This window comes from Fringilla coelebs (genome assembly GCF_963513975.1).
Source record: "Fringilla coelebs genome assembly, chromosome: 5".
Lineage (NCBI taxonomy): Eukaryota > Metazoa > Chordata > Aves > Passeriformes > Fringillidae > Fringilla > Fringilla coelebs.
In genome coordinates, this window is record NC_140033.1 from 10,881,654 (window position 1) to 10,905,945 (window position 24,292).

At 38.7% G+C, this 24,292-nt stretch overlaps 1 protein-coding gene across 2 annotated transcripts in view; it reads left to right on the forward strand.

Moving 5' to 3' along the window:
* Positions 1 to 1,717: 1,717 nt before the first annotated feature.
* Positions 1,718 to 24,292, forward strand: part of GNAT3 (G protein subunit alpha transducin 3) — a 35,611-nt gene continuing 13,036 nt past the window's right edge. Inside the window, exons 1-4 of one of the 2 annotated variants that reach the window (XM_084206182.1) lie at positions 1,718 to 2,992; positions 8,455 to 10,243; positions 17,644 to 17,686; positions 21,811 to 21,952. In XM_084206182.1, the coding sequence (XP_084062308.1) occupies positions 10,126 to 10,243; positions 17,644 to 17,686; positions 21,811 to 21,952 (303 nt within the window). In that variant the 5' untranslated portion in view covers positions 1,718 to 2,992; positions 8,455 to 10,125. The remainder of the gene's footprint in view (positions 2,993 to 8,454; positions 10,244 to 17,643; positions 17,687 to 21,810; positions 21,953 to 24,292) is intronic. The other variant, XM_084206181.1, reaches the window with a different exon arrangement.

The window sequence follows — 24,292 nt, forward strand, 5'->3', positions numbered from 1 at the left end:
TGTCTTTTGGAGTCCTTCTGGACATTGCTGTCATTGTCAGTTGTCCAAAAACTTTGAGGAAATCAGTTCATCCATAGCTTCTGCACCAGCTCCTTGCATGGGGGAAGGACACGATTAGAATTCTCCCTGGAGAGCTGCTGAATTTAGAACAGTGAAAAAAAACAGGAGGGTTCTGAGGAAAAGGGTTTTCTTCTGGTGAGAAACATGCTCAGAAGAACTTCTGGGACAATATAAGTGAGAAAAAAAGATTTTAGTATTCTTGTTGAAGGTTTTTGGCAGCAAAAGACGAGACCTCTGGACTGCATACTTCAAGTATGGGAGGAAACTGAACTGTGGAAGTGTCTATTATTTTATTGTCTAAAAATATGACTGAAGGTGACTTGTCCACATGTAGGCTTGTGCACTGTAGGCATCTGCAGACAGTTGCAATTCATGCCAAAATATGCATTTCAAGATTGTAACAGCAGTGACAGAAAAAAAGTTTTATTAACCATTCATTATTTTAATTAAATATAAATAAAGGTTGTACATAGTATAAAAATGAACAATAAATTATTACATATACACAAAACCTGCAAAACCTCTCACTTTTATCAGTAAATTCCACACTTGACATGGAAATTGGTATGTTAGTCCCTGGCCTAGTGTATAAGCACATAACAGTATGTTTTGCATAAAGGTGCAGGGTGAAAGGTAAGAGAGAAAAGAAAGATGAATTAAAGAAAGAAAGAGAAGGAGAGAGAGAGAAAATTTACATTCTGTTATTGAATAATTTATGTCAATCTCATATATGTGTGTACTTGCCATGTAAGGGGTGTGAGTTCTGTTAATGTTCACCAAAAACCAAATCAATAATTGGTTTATTATTGTTTGTCAATAAGGACACGTGGTAGAGAATGCTGAGGTTTGTTTGACAGGATACTGCATGCACAATATTTTTGTTCAAAATAATGGATTTATAAACATTTATAACACATTTTCCATCATTGAAGTGAATGAGCAAACACATATAGAATTCAAATTTATATGCACCTTTTCTGAGTTGAGGTGATTCACAATTTATGACACACATATAGACCTCCCACAGTGCAGCTTGAGGCCATTTTCTCTTGTTCTGACACTTTTTACCTGGGAGAAGAGACTGGACTCCTGTTTACAACTTCCTTTCAGGCAATTGTAGAGAGTGATAATGTCCCCCTTGAGCCTCCTTTTCTCCAGAATAATCACCCCAGCTCCACCAGCTTCTCCTCAGCAGACTTGTGCCCCAGACCCTTCCCCAGCTCCCTTGCCCTTCTTTGGCAAGACAATTTCACAATTTGCCCTTGCTGTTAGGAGAATATTTCCCAAGATAATGATACAGGGAGGATGCTGATCAGAGCCTCGAGCAAAAAATGCTGGTTCTGGATACAGACTACAGGCAGGCCAAGAGTTTCAACAGATTTGCAGGGAGCACATCATTGCCTGTTCTCTTCTGAACGCAGAACTTTCCAGCTGTTCACCCTGAGGATTCTCCACATGACAGAGAAGAATAATAAAATAGGAAAATAGGCTACTCTACCTTTTGCTTGATAGTACTTAGAGTTTCAGCAGGAGTGGAAGGGAGCTGCCAGATGCCCACAGAACATTGAAGGAACATTTTGCTGAATAGGTTTTGTGTTCCTGACTCACATGAGCACTGCCTTCCACGCACATGGATTGGGATGGATGGTCCTGTAAAACAGAGAGGATGCTGCAGCCTGAAGCACAGGAACATAGCAGCAGAAGTTCCATGTCAGCTCCAGAACGTGTGACTCACACCTATAGGAGCTGAGAACAATTATCACAGTCCAGCTCAAGTTCTATTAATAAACTACCACTCTTCCAACCAAACAGGTCGCAAGCAATCTGCCTTTAGCTGTGCCAACCTTGTCTGCCAAGTGTATGAACTGCTCAGGGAATGTCATGAACACATCAAATTCCTTATTGGGGCTGTCCTAAGACATACAAGCACAGAGAATCTGGTTCCAGGAAAATTGCCAGGCACTCTTGCATTTACTAATATAGCTGATGCCTATAAATTCGACATATACCTGAGGGCAGGGGAGAAATACTGAGTAAGAAGACGTTTCTTTCTGTCACATGCCACCAGATAATCCATGAGAGCAGGTCATGGAAAAGCAGCATGCACTGCTGACCCATACATGTCTGTGAGGAATGGTTTAACTGCAAACTGGGAATCTGAACAGAGTATGGGATTGAATTCATACATATGAGAAGTTTGATCACAAACACAGGAGTTCAGCCGTGTGGCATCTGTGCTTCAGAGAGATTTAAAATCCGAGCAGGTACAAATGAAATATAAGACCCAAGCAGAGCAGCACACTGAAGCACGAGTCCTGCTAAGCCAGCAGGACTGTGGCAGGTATGTGAGCTGGAATCACACAGGGCAGTGCCTGGCATCTGATCAGCAACTCAACCCAGAGGTGACTTTTCATCAGGGTGACTCTGGAGCAGCAGAGGGCACGCAGATAAACAGCCTGACAGAGTTGTGTGAGATATCAGTAACACAGCTTGCCAGCTGCACAGCACGTTAAAATAAGAGACAGGCGCTGCAGTGACTTGTGAGAAATGTTACCCTGCATCCCATGGAAGTGCTACCACAACAGATTTAGTAATAAATACAAAAACACAACATCCATTGCCAGAACAAACAAAGCATTTCAGACATTGAACTGTACAACAAGGGGTAACTCGAGTTATCCTACGAGTGTCTTAAACACCTGCAGCCTTACCTTGCAGAATCTCTAATGAGAAAATTACTCAAACAAGCAAATATGAAAACAGACATTGTACAAAGAACTGGCAGATTCTGCTCTGCACTTCAGTTAAAGGAAGACTCAGATTAAGCTAACTTTGCGACATGAAAGATGCTAAAGAAGAGGAAGAAATTAAAGAGACATTTTCACAAAACATCTGATGCTGCCAAGAAAACAAGATCTCAAAAGGCTGGAAAGTGAGTCTGCTTAAATTTGTAACTTTGAGAATAAAACAGGAGGGATATTTAATTCTGGAAAAGATTGTCTGATTTTGAGAAGCAAAAAAATTTCATCCATGAAGGCATAGACTAATATGCTCTCTAAAGGTATGGTGGTATTCCCCACCTCAACATGTCACTTTATAATCACCTAATTACATTTCTTTTACCCTTTGCTGAGGCATAGACCCACTCCTGTCAGTGATTTCTTAAGGAACCACACTTAGACACTGCTGGAATTCATGAAATGTCTGTCTAGTCTTCTAGGCTTTTCCCTTTCCTTTGTACCTAAGTCCTGAACTCAGTTCTTATGAGAGCTGAGGTTTCAGAGGTTTATATTTTCCCCATCAACTTATTGAATGTGGGTAGAGTTCTTAACATACTCACTTAGGATCTCCCTTCCCAAATTCCCAGGGAGCCTGATCTGTGCTCAATCCATTCAGGAGAGTAATAAAAACATTTTGTTTTTGTTTTTCCTTCCCTATCTAAGAATGGAACATTTTGGGGTGGAGGTCAGCCTAGCTCAGGAAGGCTTTTAAAGAGCTCAGCTGTTTAAAATTTCTGTAAGGGGAGTGGGAGCTGAAAAGAATGGGCTAATTTCCCTTTTCCCTGGAATTCTTCCCAGGACAATGCATATTTTTCTAGACAAAGTGTCAGCTAGAGTTGTATTAATTAGAACACTGCTTCATAATTAGAATGGAAGAATACTAAAAACATCATTAATTCTTAAAATTCCCAGTACTACCTCCATATGCTGCGTGGTTTGGGATGAGGTTTGTCATGTCACCATCTCACAGTTTTGCAGGATAACATCAAGACAGAAAGTACTTTAGGTCTTAAACTAAAGCCCTTTAAAACTTAGGGAGATCTGATTATGGAGAAAGACAATGTATAGGATTAAATCAGAGGCTAAAATGGTCACAAACCACAAAGATAATGAGAGACAACTTTGCTTCTCTGAAGAAATAACTTTACTTTCAGAAGTTACACTGAGCAAGATAGAAGAGTTTTCTCAGAATTATGTCTATATTATGGATTCCTAGGAAATCTCTCTCTTCTGCCATACCACATTTAGGTTTCATGCTCCATCCTTTTAAATATTTAAGTTTAACATAGCTTTACAATGAAATGAATATTTTAAAAATGTAAAAACTTAAAAAATTTGTTTTAAAAATCCTCTCTAAAAATCTATCAAAATAAGGATCTCATTTAGTTATGTCCTGGAGTGTGAATGAAAGAACAAATATAATGCAGCAGATGTCAGCCAGCTTCCATAAGCATGTAATATAACAACCCATGCAGAAAAAAACCAGATCTCTTCAGATGAAGTTCATTAGTTCAGCAGCAGAACAAGCTCTTCTACATTAGTTTCTATAGGTATTGTTGCAGTATGGCAATAGTTCTTATGGAAACTTTGTGGACACCCTCCATACAGAATAGTTCAATTCAGATGACATCCTGGAAGTCACTCCAAGCTCTGAATCTACACACTTACATCCTTTTCAGCATTCAGAAATCAGATTTTATCCAGCCATTACACAGCTGTGTCTGTGCAGAGCTGCATGCATTCTGATGAGGGCACCACAATCACAAGTTATCTTGGCTGGAAAAAGTCTGCCAAGAACAAAGAGAAGAGATGATAATCTGCTGGGAAAAAATGCCTTTATTTTTCCCATAATTTGTGTTGCATGTTTGTTTTACACTGAGAGAAAAGGTTAAAAAATTTGTTATTTAAAGGGTTCTACAAGTCAAATCAGAATTGTGTCTGCTTTTACTCCTCATTAATTTCTGGCTATCAAGGAACAATGGGACTTGATGAGTCAATATATAGCTCTAGTGGGAATTGGAATTGTTCAGAGTAAGATGTTGACAAAATATTTCCCCATTGTTTTAAGCTCTCTTTTTTTTTTTTTATGTACTGTGTTGACTGTTCACCTTGTACCAGAAACTTAATCCTTTCTTCAGAGATAGCAGGCATCACCCATTTTCCCATTAAGATTCCTTTTTTCTTTTTTCTCCCCCTGCAAAAAATACCAGGTGCACCTCTTACAGGAGTCAGCAGGAGAGAGTCTTGGGCAATCCAGTGGGAAATACATGAGTTCAAAGACCTCAAACCATTTTATAATGCACTAACTGACTGTTCTTTTGCATTTTCTTGTGTGAATCAGCAATAAGCCACAAGAAAAATTAAACTTACCATAGCAGAGAGATCATTTGTTAATCTTTGTAGAAAGATCAGAGCCTGAAATATTTGCTGTTCTTATGTGAGAAGTCAGGGGATATTGCCAAGTTCAGTGCAGCTCTGTCAAACACACCTCAGGCATCCTCTAAGCACAGACTGGAATAGGAGTGTTGGTTCAAGAGACACCAAAGGGTTTGGGCTTTTATAGCTTTGCACTGGATGCTGCTTTTTTTTTTTTTTTTTTTTTTTTTGCACTGGTCAGCCAAATATATATCAAGTTTCAGACTGTTGGAATGAACAGTTCTTAATCTGAACACAGCAGCTCAGCCACACATCTACTGTCAAAAATTGGCATAGGTTTCCTGATACCACAGACAAGGTTACAGCTGAAGTAAAGGCAAACTTTTTAGAGCTCAGTGGATCTTACCTGACCAATACTGAGCCAATGAGTCCCCCCTGGTGCTCAATAGTCTTTTCTCACACCGTGTCACATTCCGTTGAATCAGCAGGAGCTGCAATTACAGAAGGAAGGATAATGAGTGTACTGAAGCCAGAGCAGCTCACCTATGCCATAGTGGGACTAAGATTTTCACAAAAATGGAAAATTACTGCTGTTTATGTCTATATTTGAGGGAAAAAATGTTTGAGAGGATTGAAAATGCAGGAATTCTTTATTGTTTTTAAAGTATTTTCTTTGATCTGTAATATTTTTTCTGTCCTTCCTTTTTTTCACCTCTGTAAGCAGTAAAAATGAACGACTACATCATTGCTTCTACCTTTCTTACAGAACTAAATGGCTTTGCAAATATTGCAGTATCATCACTATACTATTATAGAGCTGAGGACCAAGATTTCCTTTTCCTCCTGATGTTTGGTAATGGTTCCTAGAGAGATGAAAAAGTGAGGGGGTGTGGGACTGAAATGACACAAAAATCATAGGTTTCACTTAGATTTTCATATTTATCTTCTGTTTAGAAAAGGGAAACAGAAAGCTTAGGAAGAGACAGAGCAAATAAAAAGAAAATAATTCAAGCTTTATCTTTTTGCTAATATTGAGGGTAAAAAGAAAAGAAACAAGGCCTTAGGGGCTTCTGGACAAGATTTATAAATTAAAGCTAAGGTAAAACTAGCTGATATTTCTCTAACAAAACAACAGAACTATTTTTGCCGGGAGGGACCTCCTGTGGTCTCTAGTCCAACCCTCGGCACAAAGTAGAAATAAGTTCAAACTTAAAGTTTCCCAGGGCTTTTCATTGCTGGATTATGAAGCTTCTTCAGGGTCCATCAGACATTCTTGTGCAAAGCTCCCAGGAGGACCAACATCCCCCTGGCCCTTGCCCTGCAGCAGTCAGGCAGTGCCAGTGCCCTGCGCAGGTGACAACCCAGCAGGACAGGTGACACAGCAGCACAGCCCTGTGTGGGGACACTGCCTCGGCTCCACAAACACCCTGACCCCATCACTGCAGCCCAGGGCCAGAGATAAAGCTCTTAACAACCCTCAAAAGCTGAAATATGTGTGATTGAGCAGGCATCTGCGCATCAGTAACGACCAAAGTCTGGGTGGGTTTGTCAATATCTCAGTGGGCGTTTTCCACATTGTAGGATTTGTTAGCCAGACAAAAGAGATGAATGGTTTCCTCTGATTGTAAAAGGCATTGTACTGAAGATTTTTCAAGCTTCCTATATTTAGAAGTATACTAAAGGATTTGTATAAAAAGTTTCTAAATTTGGAGAAATCTATTCTTTCTAAAACTTCCTCCTTTTTTATCCATCTCATTCCGCCAAATTAATCAGGGAAAAAGTAAAACATTCATTTTAGTGAAAAAGTGGAAAAGGTGACTAAATTCCAGTCTGAACAAATTATAAATGCAAAGACCTAGAGAGAAAGTAGACAAAATTAAAGGTATGGCTTTCCTAAGCTATTCCTCTTTTTTTTGACTGAGACGTGTTTAGTACTTTCAAAAACACCTGAAAATTAAAATGAAAACCTAAGAACTGGAGAATCCTATTACCAGGACAATCTATATTATTTGCCAGAAAAAATCCCACACCAGTGCAACTTTAATATGAAACTGGAATCTGAAATGGCCCATCCATGAATTTTGAAGAGATCACTTGAAGCAGCCTCTCAGACAGTCTGAGAGCTCGTACAGCTGCAGAATGCTTTAGTGAACACTCTATATTATCAGCACCACCTAGAGTGAATCACCAGAAACAACTCCAGCCCCAAAACTAATATTCTTTACAAAGCATAACTTCATTTCAAAGGAGCGTTTTTCAGACTTACCTTCAAAGCCTTCCATTCAAATAAAGGTTGTTGAAACAATAAAAGAGAAGCAAGGTGAGATCGTAATTTGACTATTGCACCTAGAAGAGGTCAAGAAAAGATATCAAAAAGATTTAAGAATCAACTGAACTCCGTCTATTAGTTTTGGCTTAATCATCAGGAGAAATTTCCTCAATCGAAACTTTTTTATGATGAGGAGGAAGAGGAGGAGTATGTCTAAAGCAAAACAGAATCCTGTTTATTCACTAAAGAAATAGAAACAGCTTATTGTGGGGTCTTTTATCAGTAAACTATTAAGAGTTTGAATGAAGAACTGGGTAAATAAACTGGATAATATAGACACTGCATGTTTATGAAATAATTATTTTTTATCTTAATTTATGCACATTCTCTTTACAGTCTGCTTGATTTACGCAGCTACTTTTTTAAAGCCAATTCCCGTATTGATTTTCCATTATTTTCCATCTAGGAAAAATAATTATGTAAATGAGGATTCATTTACAGCCATCCAGTAAAGTGAAGAGTTTACCCTTATTCTCTTCCAGTTTGAGTGCATAAAAATTAAATGCAAAATTAATAGAGCTATACTAGTAAATGTGTAGAACAAGTCATTAGAGAATTGGGCCTGTAATTTGGAGATGATTTTCATCTCCATGATTTGTGATACCATTTCATGTTTAGTTCTGTTAGTTTTTCAGAAATGCTTACTTTCAACCCCCCTGAAATCCATAGGAACACTGTACTTGCCTACAGGTCTGATAAACAGACACCTGGCACTGATGTCATACTTCCAAAGTTACTTATTTTCATTTTTTAAACAAATCAGTTACTGCTATGGCTATGTAAAGACCTAATGGTGGCCCATTTTAAACAATAAACAAAATAGTAATATAGGCTTAACAAAACAGAATTTTCTTGCATTGCATATATGCAAAAATTCAGCCATCAACAAGCACTGATTGTTCATTTCAGGCAACTCAGTGCGAGGAGACTGAAAACTGCATGGCTTTGTGAGCTGCTGGAGAAGAAGAATATCCTGACAAAATATACCAGAAGAATAATGTACTGACAGAGCACAGCTTTGTGTCCTTACTGCAGCGTGTGGTCTGAACACTAAGCCTGAGAAGTCGGTCAGTGCTGCACGGGATGAGCGCTGCACAGCACCTGCCTTTGTCAGCTCTCCCCAGCACCCATGGCTCAGAATTCAGAGTCACTGGTGATATTTGGTGATATTCATTCTGCTCACTCTCCTCTTCCCCATCCAGTAGCAGTTGCCTTCCTGTTGCCTCGGGACCACACACCTCTGCTGTGGGGAAGTTTCTTTTCTCCAGGAAGGGATGAGTTTGCCTCTGGCTCTCTTCCTCATCTATCATCTGACCTAAAAGTACTTCTAACATAAATCAAAACAACCTGCATGCCTATTTTGCCCTTAAACATTATTTTCATGCTGAACCTTTTATATTTACATACTATGAAGTTAGAAAATTATTAACTGGTATTAGTGAATAATTGGAGAATTGTAATATCATTTCAGATTTATGCTTTTTATATAACCAAAATACTCTATAAAGTGAATAATACTAGAATGAATTATAGTATTTCAAACTGGTGAGATTTATTTAACTTCAATCCTTAATCTGAAGCGAAAGGGCAAAAAAAAAGTATTTTTTATCTTTTAGTTCTGACAGAAATTCTAAACGTTTTCACTGCCACACTATTACAGTAGACATACTTTCTCTATATGCTGCTGACCCCACATGCCAAGTAATATTTCCATCACATCACATAAAACATTATAATACTACTGCACTATGAAGAAACTAAGATGAAAGTATTATATCTGTGAGGAGAATCTGGCCCATGTCCTTTCTTACATAAGAAAAGGTGTAGTGCTTTCAGCCAAAACTGATAACTGCCAATAAAATATTTTTATTAGCAATTATTAATTTATTTTATTAGCATTAACAATGGCAAAGACTCTGACATTCCTTGAGGAACGTCTGCACAAAATTATTACAAAGGTTTTCTTTACCATTCCAAGAAAAAAAAATGTACTTGCCATCATATGAAAATGCAGCAAACGTTCCACATGTTAATTAATAAATCAAAATAATAAATCAAAATAATAAATCAAAAATGTCTTTACTATGTAAATTTAAATTCTGTAATTTGAAAATATAGGATATATATATTTAGAGCTATGACCACTGAGAAAGATGAAAACCAAAATTGGAAATGCTGGGGTTTTTGCTTCAGGGCACGCATACTGCTTCACAAGCGGGAAATTTTACTCTATAGTTATTTCCAATCCTGTTTCAAGACATTTTGCACATTTTTTGGAGTTTGTGAAAAACTCCCTGAACAAGAAGAGAGTTCTATGCACACTTTGGCTTGATCTTGAATGGGTAACTTTAATTCTGTGACATCAGAACACTTCCTTTGTGTGTTCCTATGCAAATGCTTGACTACAGCATGTGCAGGTCATGTGGCAGGTGCAAAAGGACCATTTGATTTGAAGGCTGACCTGAGAGGTCCAGTGGGATTTCAAAATTTTCTTTGAGCCCTGATGCTTGTCCCTCCAAATCAAGGCAACTGGTATGGTCAGTAAACCAGCTGCATAAAGAGAATTTTTAGCATCTCAAGATGGGCAGTGGAGCCAGTTCGGAGAGCAAGGACTCAGCCAGGAGATCCAGAGAACTGGAAAAGAAACTCCAGGAAGATGCAGCCAGGGAAGCCAGGACAGTCAAACTACTACTGTTGGGTAAATAGAATAAAAACTGCTCAAAATGCTTTTCCATTGAGGAGTTGTTTTTCTCTGGAATTACATTTTAGTACTGTAAATTTCTCACTTCTTACTATTTTATTTGTAGAAGACAATTCTGTAATATTTGTTTAAAATATTTTCTGGTTGTGGCCAATCATGAAGTCATGAGGAATAGGCTGGAAATGGCTGTGTCACTGCATGTGTTCAATTTGAAATGTTATAAATCCTTGACTTTGAACATGTTTGAGAAATGAGAACTTGCTGTTAGAATAAATGTTTATGATATAAACTTACAGAGAACATAGCATACATATCTATTTTTCGTGGATCTATATGCATTCATTTGCAGGAGGATTAAGTTAGGTAAGTGGTTACAGAAAAATCCACATATGTCACAAGATATTGATATTGTTTATCTTCCAAAGTATTTCATTCCATTTTTTAAAAAAGCAGAAAGTGATTTAGAATGTTTTTTTTTTTATATATAATGTAGAGTGGAATGAAAAATACTCAGATGAATACAGAAAAATATTCTCACAAACTACTACTTTTAATCCCCACTATGATCAATTTATTAGCAAACAGTGGGGGTAATGGCAAAAAAAAAGACATTCTTTTTCTTGATACAGCTTTATTCTTGGGTGGTTTTTTTTTCCCATGGGGCTGTGCAGCTTACAAGAAATATCTGAGAGCACATTAACACCACCACTGTCTGAATATTTTCCTTCTAGCAGCCTCCTGTAAAAGTTAGCAGAGGTTTCTCCCAATGAATAGAAAAGCAGTCTTTGATCATTGGAGTGTTCCTTTTTTTGCTATTCTTGTAATTGCATTCTTGCAAATAGTTTTAAACTGACATTTATTCAGACAAAACTAGATTAGATAAAGTAAGTCAACTCTGTTTTGTATCTTATGAAAAGGTCTATTTATGCCTGTTGGAATGAAAGAACTATTATTCAAAAATAATTAAGAGAAGAACATACTTCTCAAATAATAATAGGAAAGCAGAAGTTTGATACTCTATATGTAACATCAATATTTGGATTGTGCCTTACAAAGCTTTTCAGTCCAGTTAGGAATACTAAGAGTTTCTGTACCAGAGTTATATAAAATATTGCTCTTAATGAGGAAAGCTTAAGACAGTCAAAAAATTCCAGAAAAATATTTTCATTTAAAAATCCATAAATTTAAAATAATTTATATGCATTGTTACAAAAATAAATTTGGACACTGAGTTAGAACCAGGATCTATCTAATTCTGCATCCTGTCTTTGACCTTATCCAACCTTATCCATGAGGAAAAAGTAAGAAATCCTTTAAGAGGAATGTATAGGATAAAGAGGAATTTTCCAGATAAAGAGGAATTTATAAGTTAAGCAGTTTTATCTTCAAGCTTTTATGCCCTTACAGCATTACTGAAGGCTGTTTTACAGCAGGACACCAAGTAAATTACCCCCCCAAACTGAACATATGTATGTATTTAGTATTAAGGACTTAAGTTTTAAATGTTTCCTAATGTATATAATCAGTCTTCTTCTGACAGTACTAATAGCAGCCTTGAGATACTTTTAGTAAAATACTTTGAAATTCAATGCAAGCTGCATGAAAAAACTTCTATTACATTCATTTCCAACCTGAACATAGTTCAGTTTCATTAGCTACACAAGCATGAGACAAAATGATCATTTGGATCTGAAATACTTCTTTACAGATTCTTTATATCTTCCTTTACTCACATCACACATGATAAAATTCAAATTTTTCCGTGGGTAATGTTTTGGAAGGCTTTTTTTCTCCTGAACAACAGATAAGAAAGTCTTCATAAAAAATATGTTGAAGAGGCAAAAAAATATAAAATGTTTAATAACTTAAATTTTCTTCTTCTTAAAAAAATGAATGGTGAATAAACTGTTTATCTGGAGCCTATTGTGCCACCAGAGTGAGAGGGTCTCTTGAACATCTGGAGCCAGAGATGCTGAAGCAATGTGCAGAATGAGCACCACATCCTTCCACAGGGGCTGTGTGAAATGGCCAGACAGGAAAGGATTAAATCTACCAAGTTCAGATTTGTACCTGTTATCTTCCCACACCTCTGAAGTGCTATCAGAAATTATACAAATTTTAGAGTTCATAAATCAAGGGCAGCTCTATTCAAGCCAGCCTAGTCCTACCTAGTCCTAGCTTTCTGTTCAGTCAGGCTTCATGTTGCCTTCATACTTCAGACCAGATGTCATAGTTTCTTTTTGCAATAAGGAGGTTGGTAGAAAACACTCAGAAAAAACAATGAGATTAATACCATAAGTTTTTCAGTGTAATCACTTTTTTCCTTACACCTACAATGTAAAAAGACAGTGTATTCTGAGTTTTTTTAAAAAATATTATTTAAAATCTCATGTGGTGTCTCTACAGCCTCCAGCAGATCCCTTTACAAGAAATAGAATCTATATTCAGAAAAAAAGGCACTATGTTTGTTTATGTCAGGTTTTATGACCCAGACAAACTGGGTTGAGATGATTTCCAGTTGATATGGCACGCACATATAAACTGGGGAGGAGGGAAATTATGTCAGGTTCCTCACAAGCTGGCCAGGAGCCAAGAGCATTAAATCCTCTGTGCCAGGCGCTCCCACACTGCCAAAGCCATCCCTTCCCCCAGCATGTCCCTGCATCTGGTCTCTACATATTTAAACTTCAAGATCAGGTTGTTTTATGAGTCTGGAACAAACTCCAAGGTGAAAGTTTTATATCCTGCGTGTCAAGGCTGTATCTGGCCTGCCACATCACCTGTAGTTTGTATTTTCTTTGCAGGATGCCAGCTTTCAATCTATAGGTGTGCAAAGTGCAGTGCACATTCCAAACATGGCCAAAATAGCTGATGCTTACAGTGATGTTCCACATGTTCCAAACATGGCCAAAATAGCTGATGCTCACAGTGATGTTCCACAGAAATAAGAACTCAGCTTCAGTTTAAACAATCATTAAAATTTTACCTTATTTATTTTCAAGGCATTACTCCATGTCTCATTGTCTACAGTTTTCAGTGTCAGGACAAAAACCACCCTCAACAGAGCTGGTGATCCTCACCTCGCCTTTTGGGCACAACTCACACAGTTTAATTTAAACATCTGCTTCAGGGGAACAGAAATTAAATTTAGCTTTTGTAGCAAATATTTCTCTCCACTGATTATGAGAGGTCTCTGGTAAGTAGTCTGAATGTAGAAATTTATAGTATAGATACTAAACACCAGTTAAATGAAACAGTTACTGTAGTACTGAACCTTAATTTCCTGTTATTAACACCTAGCCTGAAAATACAGGGTTTGGGCACAAAGACAGCCCAACAGTCCCACTGATGGGAATATACTGATTTTCTTTTTTGGAGAGTAGGGCAGTATTTAAGGACATTATTTTCTCTCAAAATGTTAGATCTTAGATTTATTTTTCTTGAGTTTCTTTCTCTCATACACTAAGTTTGTTGAGTCTCATAAGAGGACCAGGAAGATATGATTTCCATTCTAGTTCATAATATCCAGACTTCTGAATGGCACAGGCAAAGTTCAGGCAGGGGTGTGAAACATTTTCTGATTTAATTTGAATATTTTCTTTTTTTTTTTTGATTTGAATATTTTCTTTTACTGCTTTTTGCTGATTTATGTCATTGTCAGTGGGTTTTGTGACAGGTTTTAAACAAAGTATGCAGCAGGAGTTTTTTTACAGGAATAAAAACTGCAAAGAGATAATAATTCTTTATCTGAGACACAAAAGCACCTTAATATGGAAGAACCTTCCTCAATGTGTCAGCAGATGCTAATCTTGAAAACTTGTACTCTCCACAGCTATTCAAATTCTGCATAGAAAAACAAAAATGTCAAATCACAGCTGAGGGCCTGGGTTCTGTTTCCCCTTGAATTTGTCAGATTCTCACTGGGTTTCAAGACACCTCCATTTCTCTCTATTTCTGCTCTGTCTACATGGAGGGGGTGATCTCAGGGAAGAAGTGTCAACGTTACCAGCAGTGGGGACATCTTTCAGCCCCCAGGAAGCTGAGAAACTTCCTTAGTATTCCTTCAAATCCTGCACCCAAGTCATTTAAGAAAATACTGAAGAGAACCAGGCTAAAGATGGAGCCCAGTGGGACCCCAGCAGTTTCAGGCATTGACTGAGAGTTTTGTGCCACTGTTCTCTGTGCAGTTATCCATGTCAAAGGAATAGGGACAGAAATGAGGAGTAAATTTAAGCTAGATCTTAAACATGCAAAATATAAAATACGGTGATGACTAAAATATGGTGATATCTGTCAGGTGGAGCTATAAATCTTCAGAGCTGACAGAGTTTTTTAAAACCCTAATTAAGTTCTTTCTGAGCTTAGGACTGTTTGTCCTAAGTTCTTATCTATGATTTAGAGTATCTGGGCTTGAAGAAGATGCCTTCAGCTCCCTGTGTAATTGCTCTAGGTCTCTTGTGATGCACTTTTGCCCCTATTTCTGCAAGTAGAAATCCCCTGCAGCAGGTGGAAATGCAGCCCTAACTCTGCTTTTCCATACCAGGGACTGTCCAGAGAAGGAGGCTACATGGTGAAGGAAAGGAATTAAAAAAGCAGGTGCAAAACAAACTTATTCCTGACCCACTTCCTGGGGTGAAAATGCTGCTACAACTAAGATGATGCTCTATGGTGGAGCCAAAGTCTGAAAGTCACATGTTGTTTGGATAAAAGCATTATTGGATCATAAAATAAAGATAAGCAGAGGTAGAAAATTTCATCCAAAACATATAAATTACATTTCTCACTCTATTTTAACAGCGTCTTTCGGATCTGGAAGAGAAGTTAATTTCTATATATTTTTCCTAGCACCTTTCCATGAGGTGAATGTACAAATTCTCAGTACAGCCTCCTCTCTTCCCTACAGTGTAGCAAACACTACCTTGCAGTAACAGGACTTTACCAAATTCTTCAGAAGGTCACTGAAAGGATAATAAATGATCTATAACAAATTTGCATTTTTTCCAAACTGTGGCAGATGGCAGCATCAGCCCATTTTGCATGGGCTTGTTTTTCTCTTGCACTTTCTACTATTCATATCATGAGTTTCAGAAAATGCTCTGAGTGTGGTTTGCTGTCTCTTGTGATTCATTTGAGTAAATTAATCCCTGTCACTTGAAAGCTGTTACCTTTACAGAATGTGTTTGAAAATTCAGCAATCAGTTGGTTCTATTTACTGAGATGTCCTTGGTTAAAAACTGACAAAACTCGGATTTGGTTTTGTCAGAAGTATTTGACACCATACCATGAAGGAAAAGGTAATCTACCCAGAGAAAAGCTGTGATGAATATTTTGGGACTTCAGGAGAGCTTTTGATACTGTCTCTCACGAGAGATAAGATGTCCAGCTCACAGCTGGATAACCGAGTCACACAGTGGATGAGCAATGGGCTCCCGGCCAGGCACAAAGGTGACAGTGAATGGGGGACATCAGGCTGGGGACCTGCCACTGCTGGGGTCCCTCTGGGCTCCATCCTCAGCCTGGTTCTCTTCAGCACCTTCAGTAATGGCTTGGGGGTAGTGCTTAAAGGAATGCTGAGGAAGTTTCTCAGCAAAACCAAATTTGGAGGAGCTGTCAATTCCCTTGAGGGCAGAGAGGCCCTGCAGGAGACCTCAGCAAACGAGAGGGATGGGCAATCACCGAGCACATGGAGTTCAACCAGGGAAAGGGCTGGGCTCTGCACCTGGGACAGGACAACCCTGGATGTACAGACAGCCTGGAAAGGAGCGATGGGAAAAGGGACAACCCTGGATGTACAGACAGCCTGGAAAGGAGGGATGGGAAAAGGGAGCTGGGGGTCAGTGGCAAGTTGGGCATGAGCCAGCAGTGCCCTGGCAGCAGGAGGGCCAGGGCACTGCTGGCTCATGCCAGCCCCAGCTCTGTGCTGGGGAATTCAGGCACAGCATCAGCAGCCAGGAAAGAGAGGACAAATTCTGGTGATGAATACTTCAGTTTCTTTAAAATGTGAAGAATATTTTTCACCTTGAGCCCTGTGTGCAGTTTTGGACAGCACAGTATAAAAAGCCATGAAATTATTAGAGAGCATCCAAAGGAGGGCCATGAGGATGGATGGTGAAGGGACAGGAGAGGAATCACTGTGAGAAGCAGTTGAGATCTGTTCAGCCTGGAGAAGAGGAGACTGAGGGGAGATCTCACTGCAGTCTTCAACATCCTCCTGAGGCAAAACAGACAGTCAAGTACTGATCACGTCAAGATCAGTGGCAGGACTCAAAGAAAGAGCAGGAAGGTCTGTCAGGTTTAGGTTGGATATCTTCCCCCAGAGGGTGGCTGGGTACTGGAACAGGCTCCCCAGGGCAGTGGTGACAGCACCAAGCCTGCAGAGTTCAAAAAGTGTTTGGACAGTGCTCTCATGCACAGGGTGTGATTCTTGAGGGGTCTTGTGAGGACCAGCATACGCTGCTCTCTGATTCTACGAATCCTATCCCATGGATTCACAAAGTTAAAGCCTCTCTTCAGGTGCTTTTAAAGTCCATCTCTTTTTTGGCAGCTCTTGCCAACCCTTATCACTCTCACTGACCAAAGATGATAGTCAGTCACTCGCGTTGATTTGCAGTGGAGACACTTTGCATTGTGATTACTCACTTTCCATGAGATAAGAGGGCAAATTAGCAGTACATAGTCTGGCCAAACCTATGCCCTAGTTCTTGGGTGTGTTGGCAAATTCCTGCACCTCCTCAGCAGCTGTGGGGCTTCCCTGCAGAATCATTCCCAAGGTGGAACTGGTGCACTGCTCTGCTGGTTTCCCACTCCAGCCACAGTACTCCATGGCAGAAGACTACAGGGCAGAGGAACTGACACAAAAACAGTGTCAAGAGTTTTGCTCAAGTGCTGCCTCTGCATCATGAGCTAGACCACATTTAAATCTTCACAGTCTGGTTTTCCAGTTGCTCAAGAAAGCTGGCTAAAGGGCATGGACCTGGCTCACTTGGCTTACAAAAAGTCATAATACAGATTAAAAGAGCAGCTACAAATCAGGCAATGATGGGACACTAAAAGAGGCTGTACTTTGTTCATATTTTCCTGCTCATCTGCCAGAGACTAAATCAAAATATTATCCATATTTACTTGTTAACCAAAAATTCTGTCATTTTCTTTAATTGACTGAATATTCACTTCTTTTCAAGTGTCCCTTTGCTTTTCAGTATTAATACTTTAACCCAGACTCTGTTCTTTTTAAATCCAAATGGACATCAGGGAGGGTTTATGCTTAGTACAATGAGAAACTAAGACAACTGTACCTCTCTTCATAGACAGAAAATTCTGTGTTTCACAGAGTTATTTTTAATACTTGCTTCCTATTCATCTATCAATCATATCTTCTTCATGTTCCCCTTCTGCAGGTGCTGGAGAGTCAGGAAAGAGCACTATTGTAAAGCAAATGAAGTGAGTATCTGAATATGCATATCAGCTGTTGAATTTGGTATTTGTAGTATAAGCTGTCTAGCTAAAGTCTTATTACAATATTTATGCTTATTTGAATAAAATGCAAAGAAACATCATTCAAATCAGATTTCCATTCAAACACACTACAAAGAAAATCACCAAGCCTCTGAGACACACAGGTGGATTGGTAGGCAAATCTGAATGGCCAAACCATGCACTGGGCCCATGCATGGAGACAGGGAATCTGCTTCCTTGGCTTGGTGGAGTTCCTGCAGTGGGAATATGACTGTGAGAGACCAGCAGTGATGGCTGAACCCCCTGGCAGACCCTGCCTCCAGCAGATGCCAGCGAAGGATGTTTGCAAACCATCAGACCAGCCAAGCCAACACACTTGGGCTGGATCCCCTGGCAGTCTCTGATGGTCTGTGGCTTGGAAACCATCCTGAGCTGGAGACAGCACCACTGCTCCTCCAGCAGCCCCCAGTTAATTCATGTCTACCCCTGAATCTTGTGTTGAACGAGCAACATCCACAGCACTCTATAGCAAGTAGTTCCACAGTTTAATTACACTTGGTGGGAATCATCTCTCCTATTAATTTCATTTGATTTCACTTTGTTTCAAGAGTAAATATCAAAATATTTGCATTGTACCATAGAACAGAGAGGCATTTCTTGGTTTTTTTTTTTTTGGGGGGGGGGGGGGGGAGGTGAGGTTATTTTTTCTTTGTTTTTGGTGGGGTTTTTATGGGTTTTTTGTTTTGTTTTGTTTTGTTTTGTTTTTTTGGTGGGGTTTTTTTGGTTTTTGGGGGTTTTTGTTTGTTTTTTTTGTTTGTTTGTTAGTTTATTTGGATGGGGTTTTTTTTTGGTTTTTGTTTCATTCTTTTCCCCCTCAAAATACCCTCTATAGATCATTCTTGGTCTCCAGAGACCCTGCTGAGGTAAAAAGGTCTCCCACAGGCCAGGAGAGAGCACATTTTGCCACCAGCCTGCACAGTGAGCAGCTGCTACCCACAATATCATGGGTAGGGACTGATGTAAGAACTGCTCTTAGTAAGAAAATTATCAACACAAAAAGTTTTCATACAATAATCAATCTGGAAAAAAACCAGGCTGTACAAGCTCATGTGCAGAAATCCCTGTTTGAATTTGGACTGACCATTTGGTTACAGAGATGTTGTGAGTGCATCATAAATCTACTGCAAGAATACTTAGAGTTTTTTGTTCAAAGTGCACAAGGTCCCTCTCAGATTGAAGTCAGGAACTTCCCTTTCCTTGGCTTCAGAGGAAGGTTGAATCTCTCTACATGTGTGTGCTGATTTACAATTTAGTTTGATAATATTTTCATATACAGTAAAACAAGATACAATTAATTCACACATGTTTCTCTTTTAAGGGCAGCCAAAATGCTAATTATGTATCTGGTTTAAATTAATAGTCCACCAAAATTCAAGGGACCATACTTGCACTGATGGCAAATCCTCCTTTACTGCACAACCTGATAAAATACTACTGATGTGTCTAGCCTTATTTTCATAGAGAGGCCCTGGTCTGATTCCTAAGCCTGTCCAAATACAGAAAAAATTACACAGGGATTGAAGTGATTTAGATTTGATCCCACTTTGTAAGTACCAATCTCTTCCTGTGTAAAAATCAAGCAACCTGTTTATGAAATCAGTAATACTATTCTGGACTGAAGTTCCCCTACTTATTTATTATCTTCACCAATGCATTTTAAGAGTTAAGTAAAAAATATTATGTCATAAGAACAAATTTCTACTATTTAAGCAACTCATTTCATAATAAAGCAGATTCAGAACCATCCACCAAATAATTTGCTAGCCTTTTTTTTCCTTTTAAATATTAAATTTATTAAATTTAATTTTATATATTATTAAATATTAAATTTATTACTCGTTTGAGTTCCATGCAGGAGACCCTCCCTATTCAGCAAACCATTGAGGTGTGTTGTGCTCAAAGCTTCCCCAAGCAGGAGCAGATTAAAGATGCTCCCCTGAACTGAGGACTCTAAGAAGGCTGCTATGCTTTAACAGCATGGAGGAAGGGGAAAACTCTGCAAAGCTGAGAGTGAAACATAAAGACTTATGCATTTATGACCTGTCAAATTGTTCACAAATATTAATTATTTTACAGGAAAACCTTCACAAAAATTGTATTTTTTCATATAAAACGTCATCTTTCTGTCACAACCAAGGACTTTTCAAGGGATTTTTTTTTCAGTTAAAACCCCCAATATTAGTTATTTTTTTTCAATGAAGCAAAACGTTCTCTAAAGAACACTCATAAAATGTTTAAAAAATAAATAATTTTGCTGAAAATACCAGCTGAAAATTCCAGCAAAATAGTAGTAATTTTATAACTAATAACATCATTTTCTAATTAATAAAGCGCCTTTTTTCAGTCTTATTCAAAGTTATATCCATCCACTAAGCTTTACAAAATATCTTCTGATACTCAAAATACAGGTATGCTGCAAGGCCCTTGCAGCATCAAAAGATGAGGATGATTATGAGAGCTACTAAAAAGAAAAAAAACATCTCTGGAGCTCTGTGCTTCTAACTGCATAATTTCCAATGTGCAATCTAACTTTTTTAAACCCAGGCTGCATATCTCTGTGCTGTGCTCTTGTTTAGCAGTATGAAGCTTCTACAAATATTTCAGTGAATGAAAAGCAGGAAGCAAAATATTTGGTAACTCATCATGCCTGTTGAGACTGAATCAAAGCCACCTATCTGATGAGAAGCCCTGCTTTTGTGAATAAAAGCCTCAGAAGATTGCATCCATAAAATGTGGAGGGTCTCTGCTCCATGAGCTCCTCTTTTTTCTTTCCCCCAAGTTCAATAAGACTCCTTTGAATCTTGCAGAATTCATTTGAATTCATGATGAAAACAGCATTCAAAAAAAAAAAAAAAAATAAGGCAAGGCTTCAAAAGAGAGTTCATAGAGTTGCCTGATCAAGAAGGGATTGGGAAAACATTTTAGAGAGATTTTTTTTCCTGCAGATGTTATTCTTACAGACACAGGAATGCAATTTTTGAGTTTTCTGACATCCACAGATCAGAGAGATGTTAAGACACATCAGTTGTCATCTGGGTTTTTTGTGTGTGTGTGTGTGTGAGTGAATTGTTTTCTGACAGGGCTGATTTGGCCACTTAGGTAGCTCTCTCCAGAGTGTGTCTCAGGCAAGAGGGGGCAAAGCACCAAACCCCAAAGCCCAGAAATTCTGCATTTAATACCCTTCACCTCTGACCAGCTGAGGTGAAGAAGAATGGAGCCTTGGTTCCAGCAGCCAAAGCAGTTCCAAGCCTGCTGAGTGAGAGCACACCAGGCCAAAGTGGGTGAAGATTTCATCCTTTTTCACAACTCATGGAAAAAACATGTCTCTAAGCCGTGATATAATCTGCACACTGATTTGGAGAACTTTAACCACATGCCATTCTCCAGTCAAGGAGGATTATGAAATTCTAATTCCTCTGTCAGAAAGATTACTGAAATTGGTTACTAATGCTCTTTACCCTATGGAGTAAAATGTAAATCTCCAAAGCCTGGAGATAATAAGAATAAGACCTTGTTATAACTAGAAACTGTTGTTGATGCACAAAGAAATATTAATTTTTTTTTCTTTTTTTCTTGATAATTGCCTCCCAGTGCTGAAGCATGTTTTCCAATAATTTTTCTATCTAGGTAAGATTCTGGATAAAAATCAGAATGACTGAACAAGCAACAACAGCCCATGACTAATATAGCAGTTTCCAAAAGCAAAATATTTGGGATCTAAGTACAGAAATGTGTCTTGCCCTATATCTCCAGGGATTGGCCTGGCTCTTGTTCTAGACTCATACTTTGTTTTAGATTAACCCCCAAGCAGAAAAAGCAGCATCTATCCACTCAGACTGAGTGCAGACAACTAAACTCACAAAGACAAAAAATGCTGTTTTCCTGTTCTAGCAGAATAGGCAGATCAACCATTGAAAAATGCTTTTCCAAGGGCCAGATGGATTCAGTTCTTTCTCATGCTGACTACAAAAGCACCTGATCTAACTTGTCATTCCTTTTTTTTTCCATGTATCCCATAAGCCTTTTGTTGTTTTTTTCCCTACCACCAGAATCATCCATAAAGACGGTTTCACCCTGGAGGAGCGCATGGAGTTCAGACCAATCATTTACAGCAACGCAGTGCAGTCTATCCTGGCCATTGTGAAAGCAATGACTAAGTTAGGAATCAGTTATGAAAACCCTGGTAGAATTGTGAGTATGACACCCTTTCTCTTGAAACAGGTACTGGGATTTTTTTTTTTTTTTTTTATAATGTAATAGTAGAGAATAGTAGAACAAAGAGGATCTGGTATTTTCTTTATGACAGTAGAAACTGAGTAGCATTTGAGCTACATGTGACAAAATGTCCTCACTTATTTTTATTTTCTCAAAACTGATGCCTGACTTTTGCATAAACTCCCATTTTTGATTGCTACAAAAGAAATGTTCAAGTTGCAAAGACATTAAAAAAAACAAAAAAAAAAAAAAGAAGAAGAACCTTTTCTTAGCTGCTTAGTCACTTATTTATTGCTATTGAGAAATGGAAGAAATATTTTCGTTTTATGACCAAACCTTGGAGTTCAGCCATGTAAGGAAAGGTTATATAGACATGTTGGGAGCATTTCAGTCTGCCATTGCTGCTGGAACAGAGACCTCTCTCATGTGTGGAGGCACACTGGCACCACAGGGAAGTGGTGTCCAACATTCCTGACACAGTCAAAAATCCTCTGCACAGGCAAATAGAGGCAAAGCCACAGGAAGACCTGTAATCTTCAGTCAATATCACACTGAATTTTCAAGGACAGAAATAAAGGAAAAACTTTTCTTCTCCAAGCAATGATTTAGTCTTTTAGCCTGTAATTCAGATCTTGCTGAGAACTTCTCAAATGCCTGTCAGAATATCAGTTGATTCCAGTTTTGGCAAATTCTGCCTAATCCCTAGAGGTTTATCTTGGAGGGAGTAACATCTGCTTATCTGAAAGAGCTTTACTTGTTCCAAAAGTCTACATTTCATTAGAATGACATGCGGTACTTTGACCTAAAAAATGATAAACAAAATCTTCAAGGGTTACTAAAGATCATACTGGCATTTGACAAAATAAAAATTAAATATTTTCCACGAATGCAAGTCATTCAAACAAATGTAACAAGGCCCAAAAGCAGCACACAGAAAACAGGGCAATATTAATGTGCTGTGCTGCACAAGGAGCCATCAACCACCCTGCATGACCCAAGCCATGGCTGCAGCTGAACCTTGCTGTGCTGGACACACGTCCTGCCTGGCTCAGCCCGTGATCTCCACTATTTGGGGCAGACTTTGCCACCTGTTACTGAGATATGTCCTCCCTGTGCCCCAGTATTTCAGTCTCTTTTCTCAACCCTGACAAATTTTCTGGGATATCTGTACAGGCTCACTCTTTTCCACAGATACCCTTTTCAAGGGACTTCACAGCACGGAGAAGTTGCTAAAGAGCCTAGTCCATTTCTTAGCATTATACATAACCAAATGCAGAAAACACAGCTTTTGTAAGCTTATCATTCATAACACAGTCAGCTCACTCCTGCTGTCATTGCAGAAAAGACCTCTAGGAACATAGGTGAATATGGCTGTGTAGAATGTTTGCAGTGCCTGTCTTCTTTTCCCCCAGAATGCCAGAAGAGCAACCTGCATATGATTTTTAGAAAAAATAGAAATTTCGGTCACATTTATTTCAATTGCCACTAAACATTGCCTTTTCTTCCAAAAACCTCCAAAAACTTAGCTTACATATCCCATAAAATCATAAGCAATTGATAAGCTCTAATTGTTTTGATATAAGCAGTGATTTAAGCTGGACTTTGTTCTTGCTGTGTGTTCTGGTCCAGATTTAGCTGTTCAAAGTCATCTAGTTCAAGGACTGGGAATATCTTGGTCCCAAAAGCAATGTGCTTATCCATGTTCCAGGTCTGCCTGCAAATACATCTTACTGGTATGGAAAAGGCCTTAGCACTTAATTTAAAGAACATCTGTTCTGGGGAGCGAGGTAATTTTTTTCTCTTTAAAACATCATTCCCATCTTAGTGTGAAAATCATCTGAAGTCTTTGTAAATGCCAGAGAGAAACAAAAAAATTATACAAATCAGGGTGATAATGTGAGAATTCAATCTGCTGCTATCTTCCTTTATTATTGTCCAGGTTTAGGGCAAATTTGGGAGAGAACCTCTAAAAGGGGTTCCTCTAGAAAGCAGATTCAAGCAGCCACCCCTCCAAATGGTTCAGGAAAATCTTTCCTTGGAGAAAAGTGGAAAAAACTGTTTATTTAACAGGCAAAGCATTCACCAGCACAAAAAAAAAAATGAACACTATTAAACAATAAAAGCTCTTGTTGCTCCAAAAGAGATGACAGATTAAGAAAGTCCCCTGGTGGGCTGCAGCTCAGCTCACCCAGTCTGTTATCAGCCCCTCCTGCGTTGGAAATGCTGTGGCCCAGACCCAGGTGGGCCACAGGTGTGAGCTCCTCGTGCTCTTCTGGATGTTCAGCCCAGAGCAGGTTTAAACAGGTCCAAAGAAAA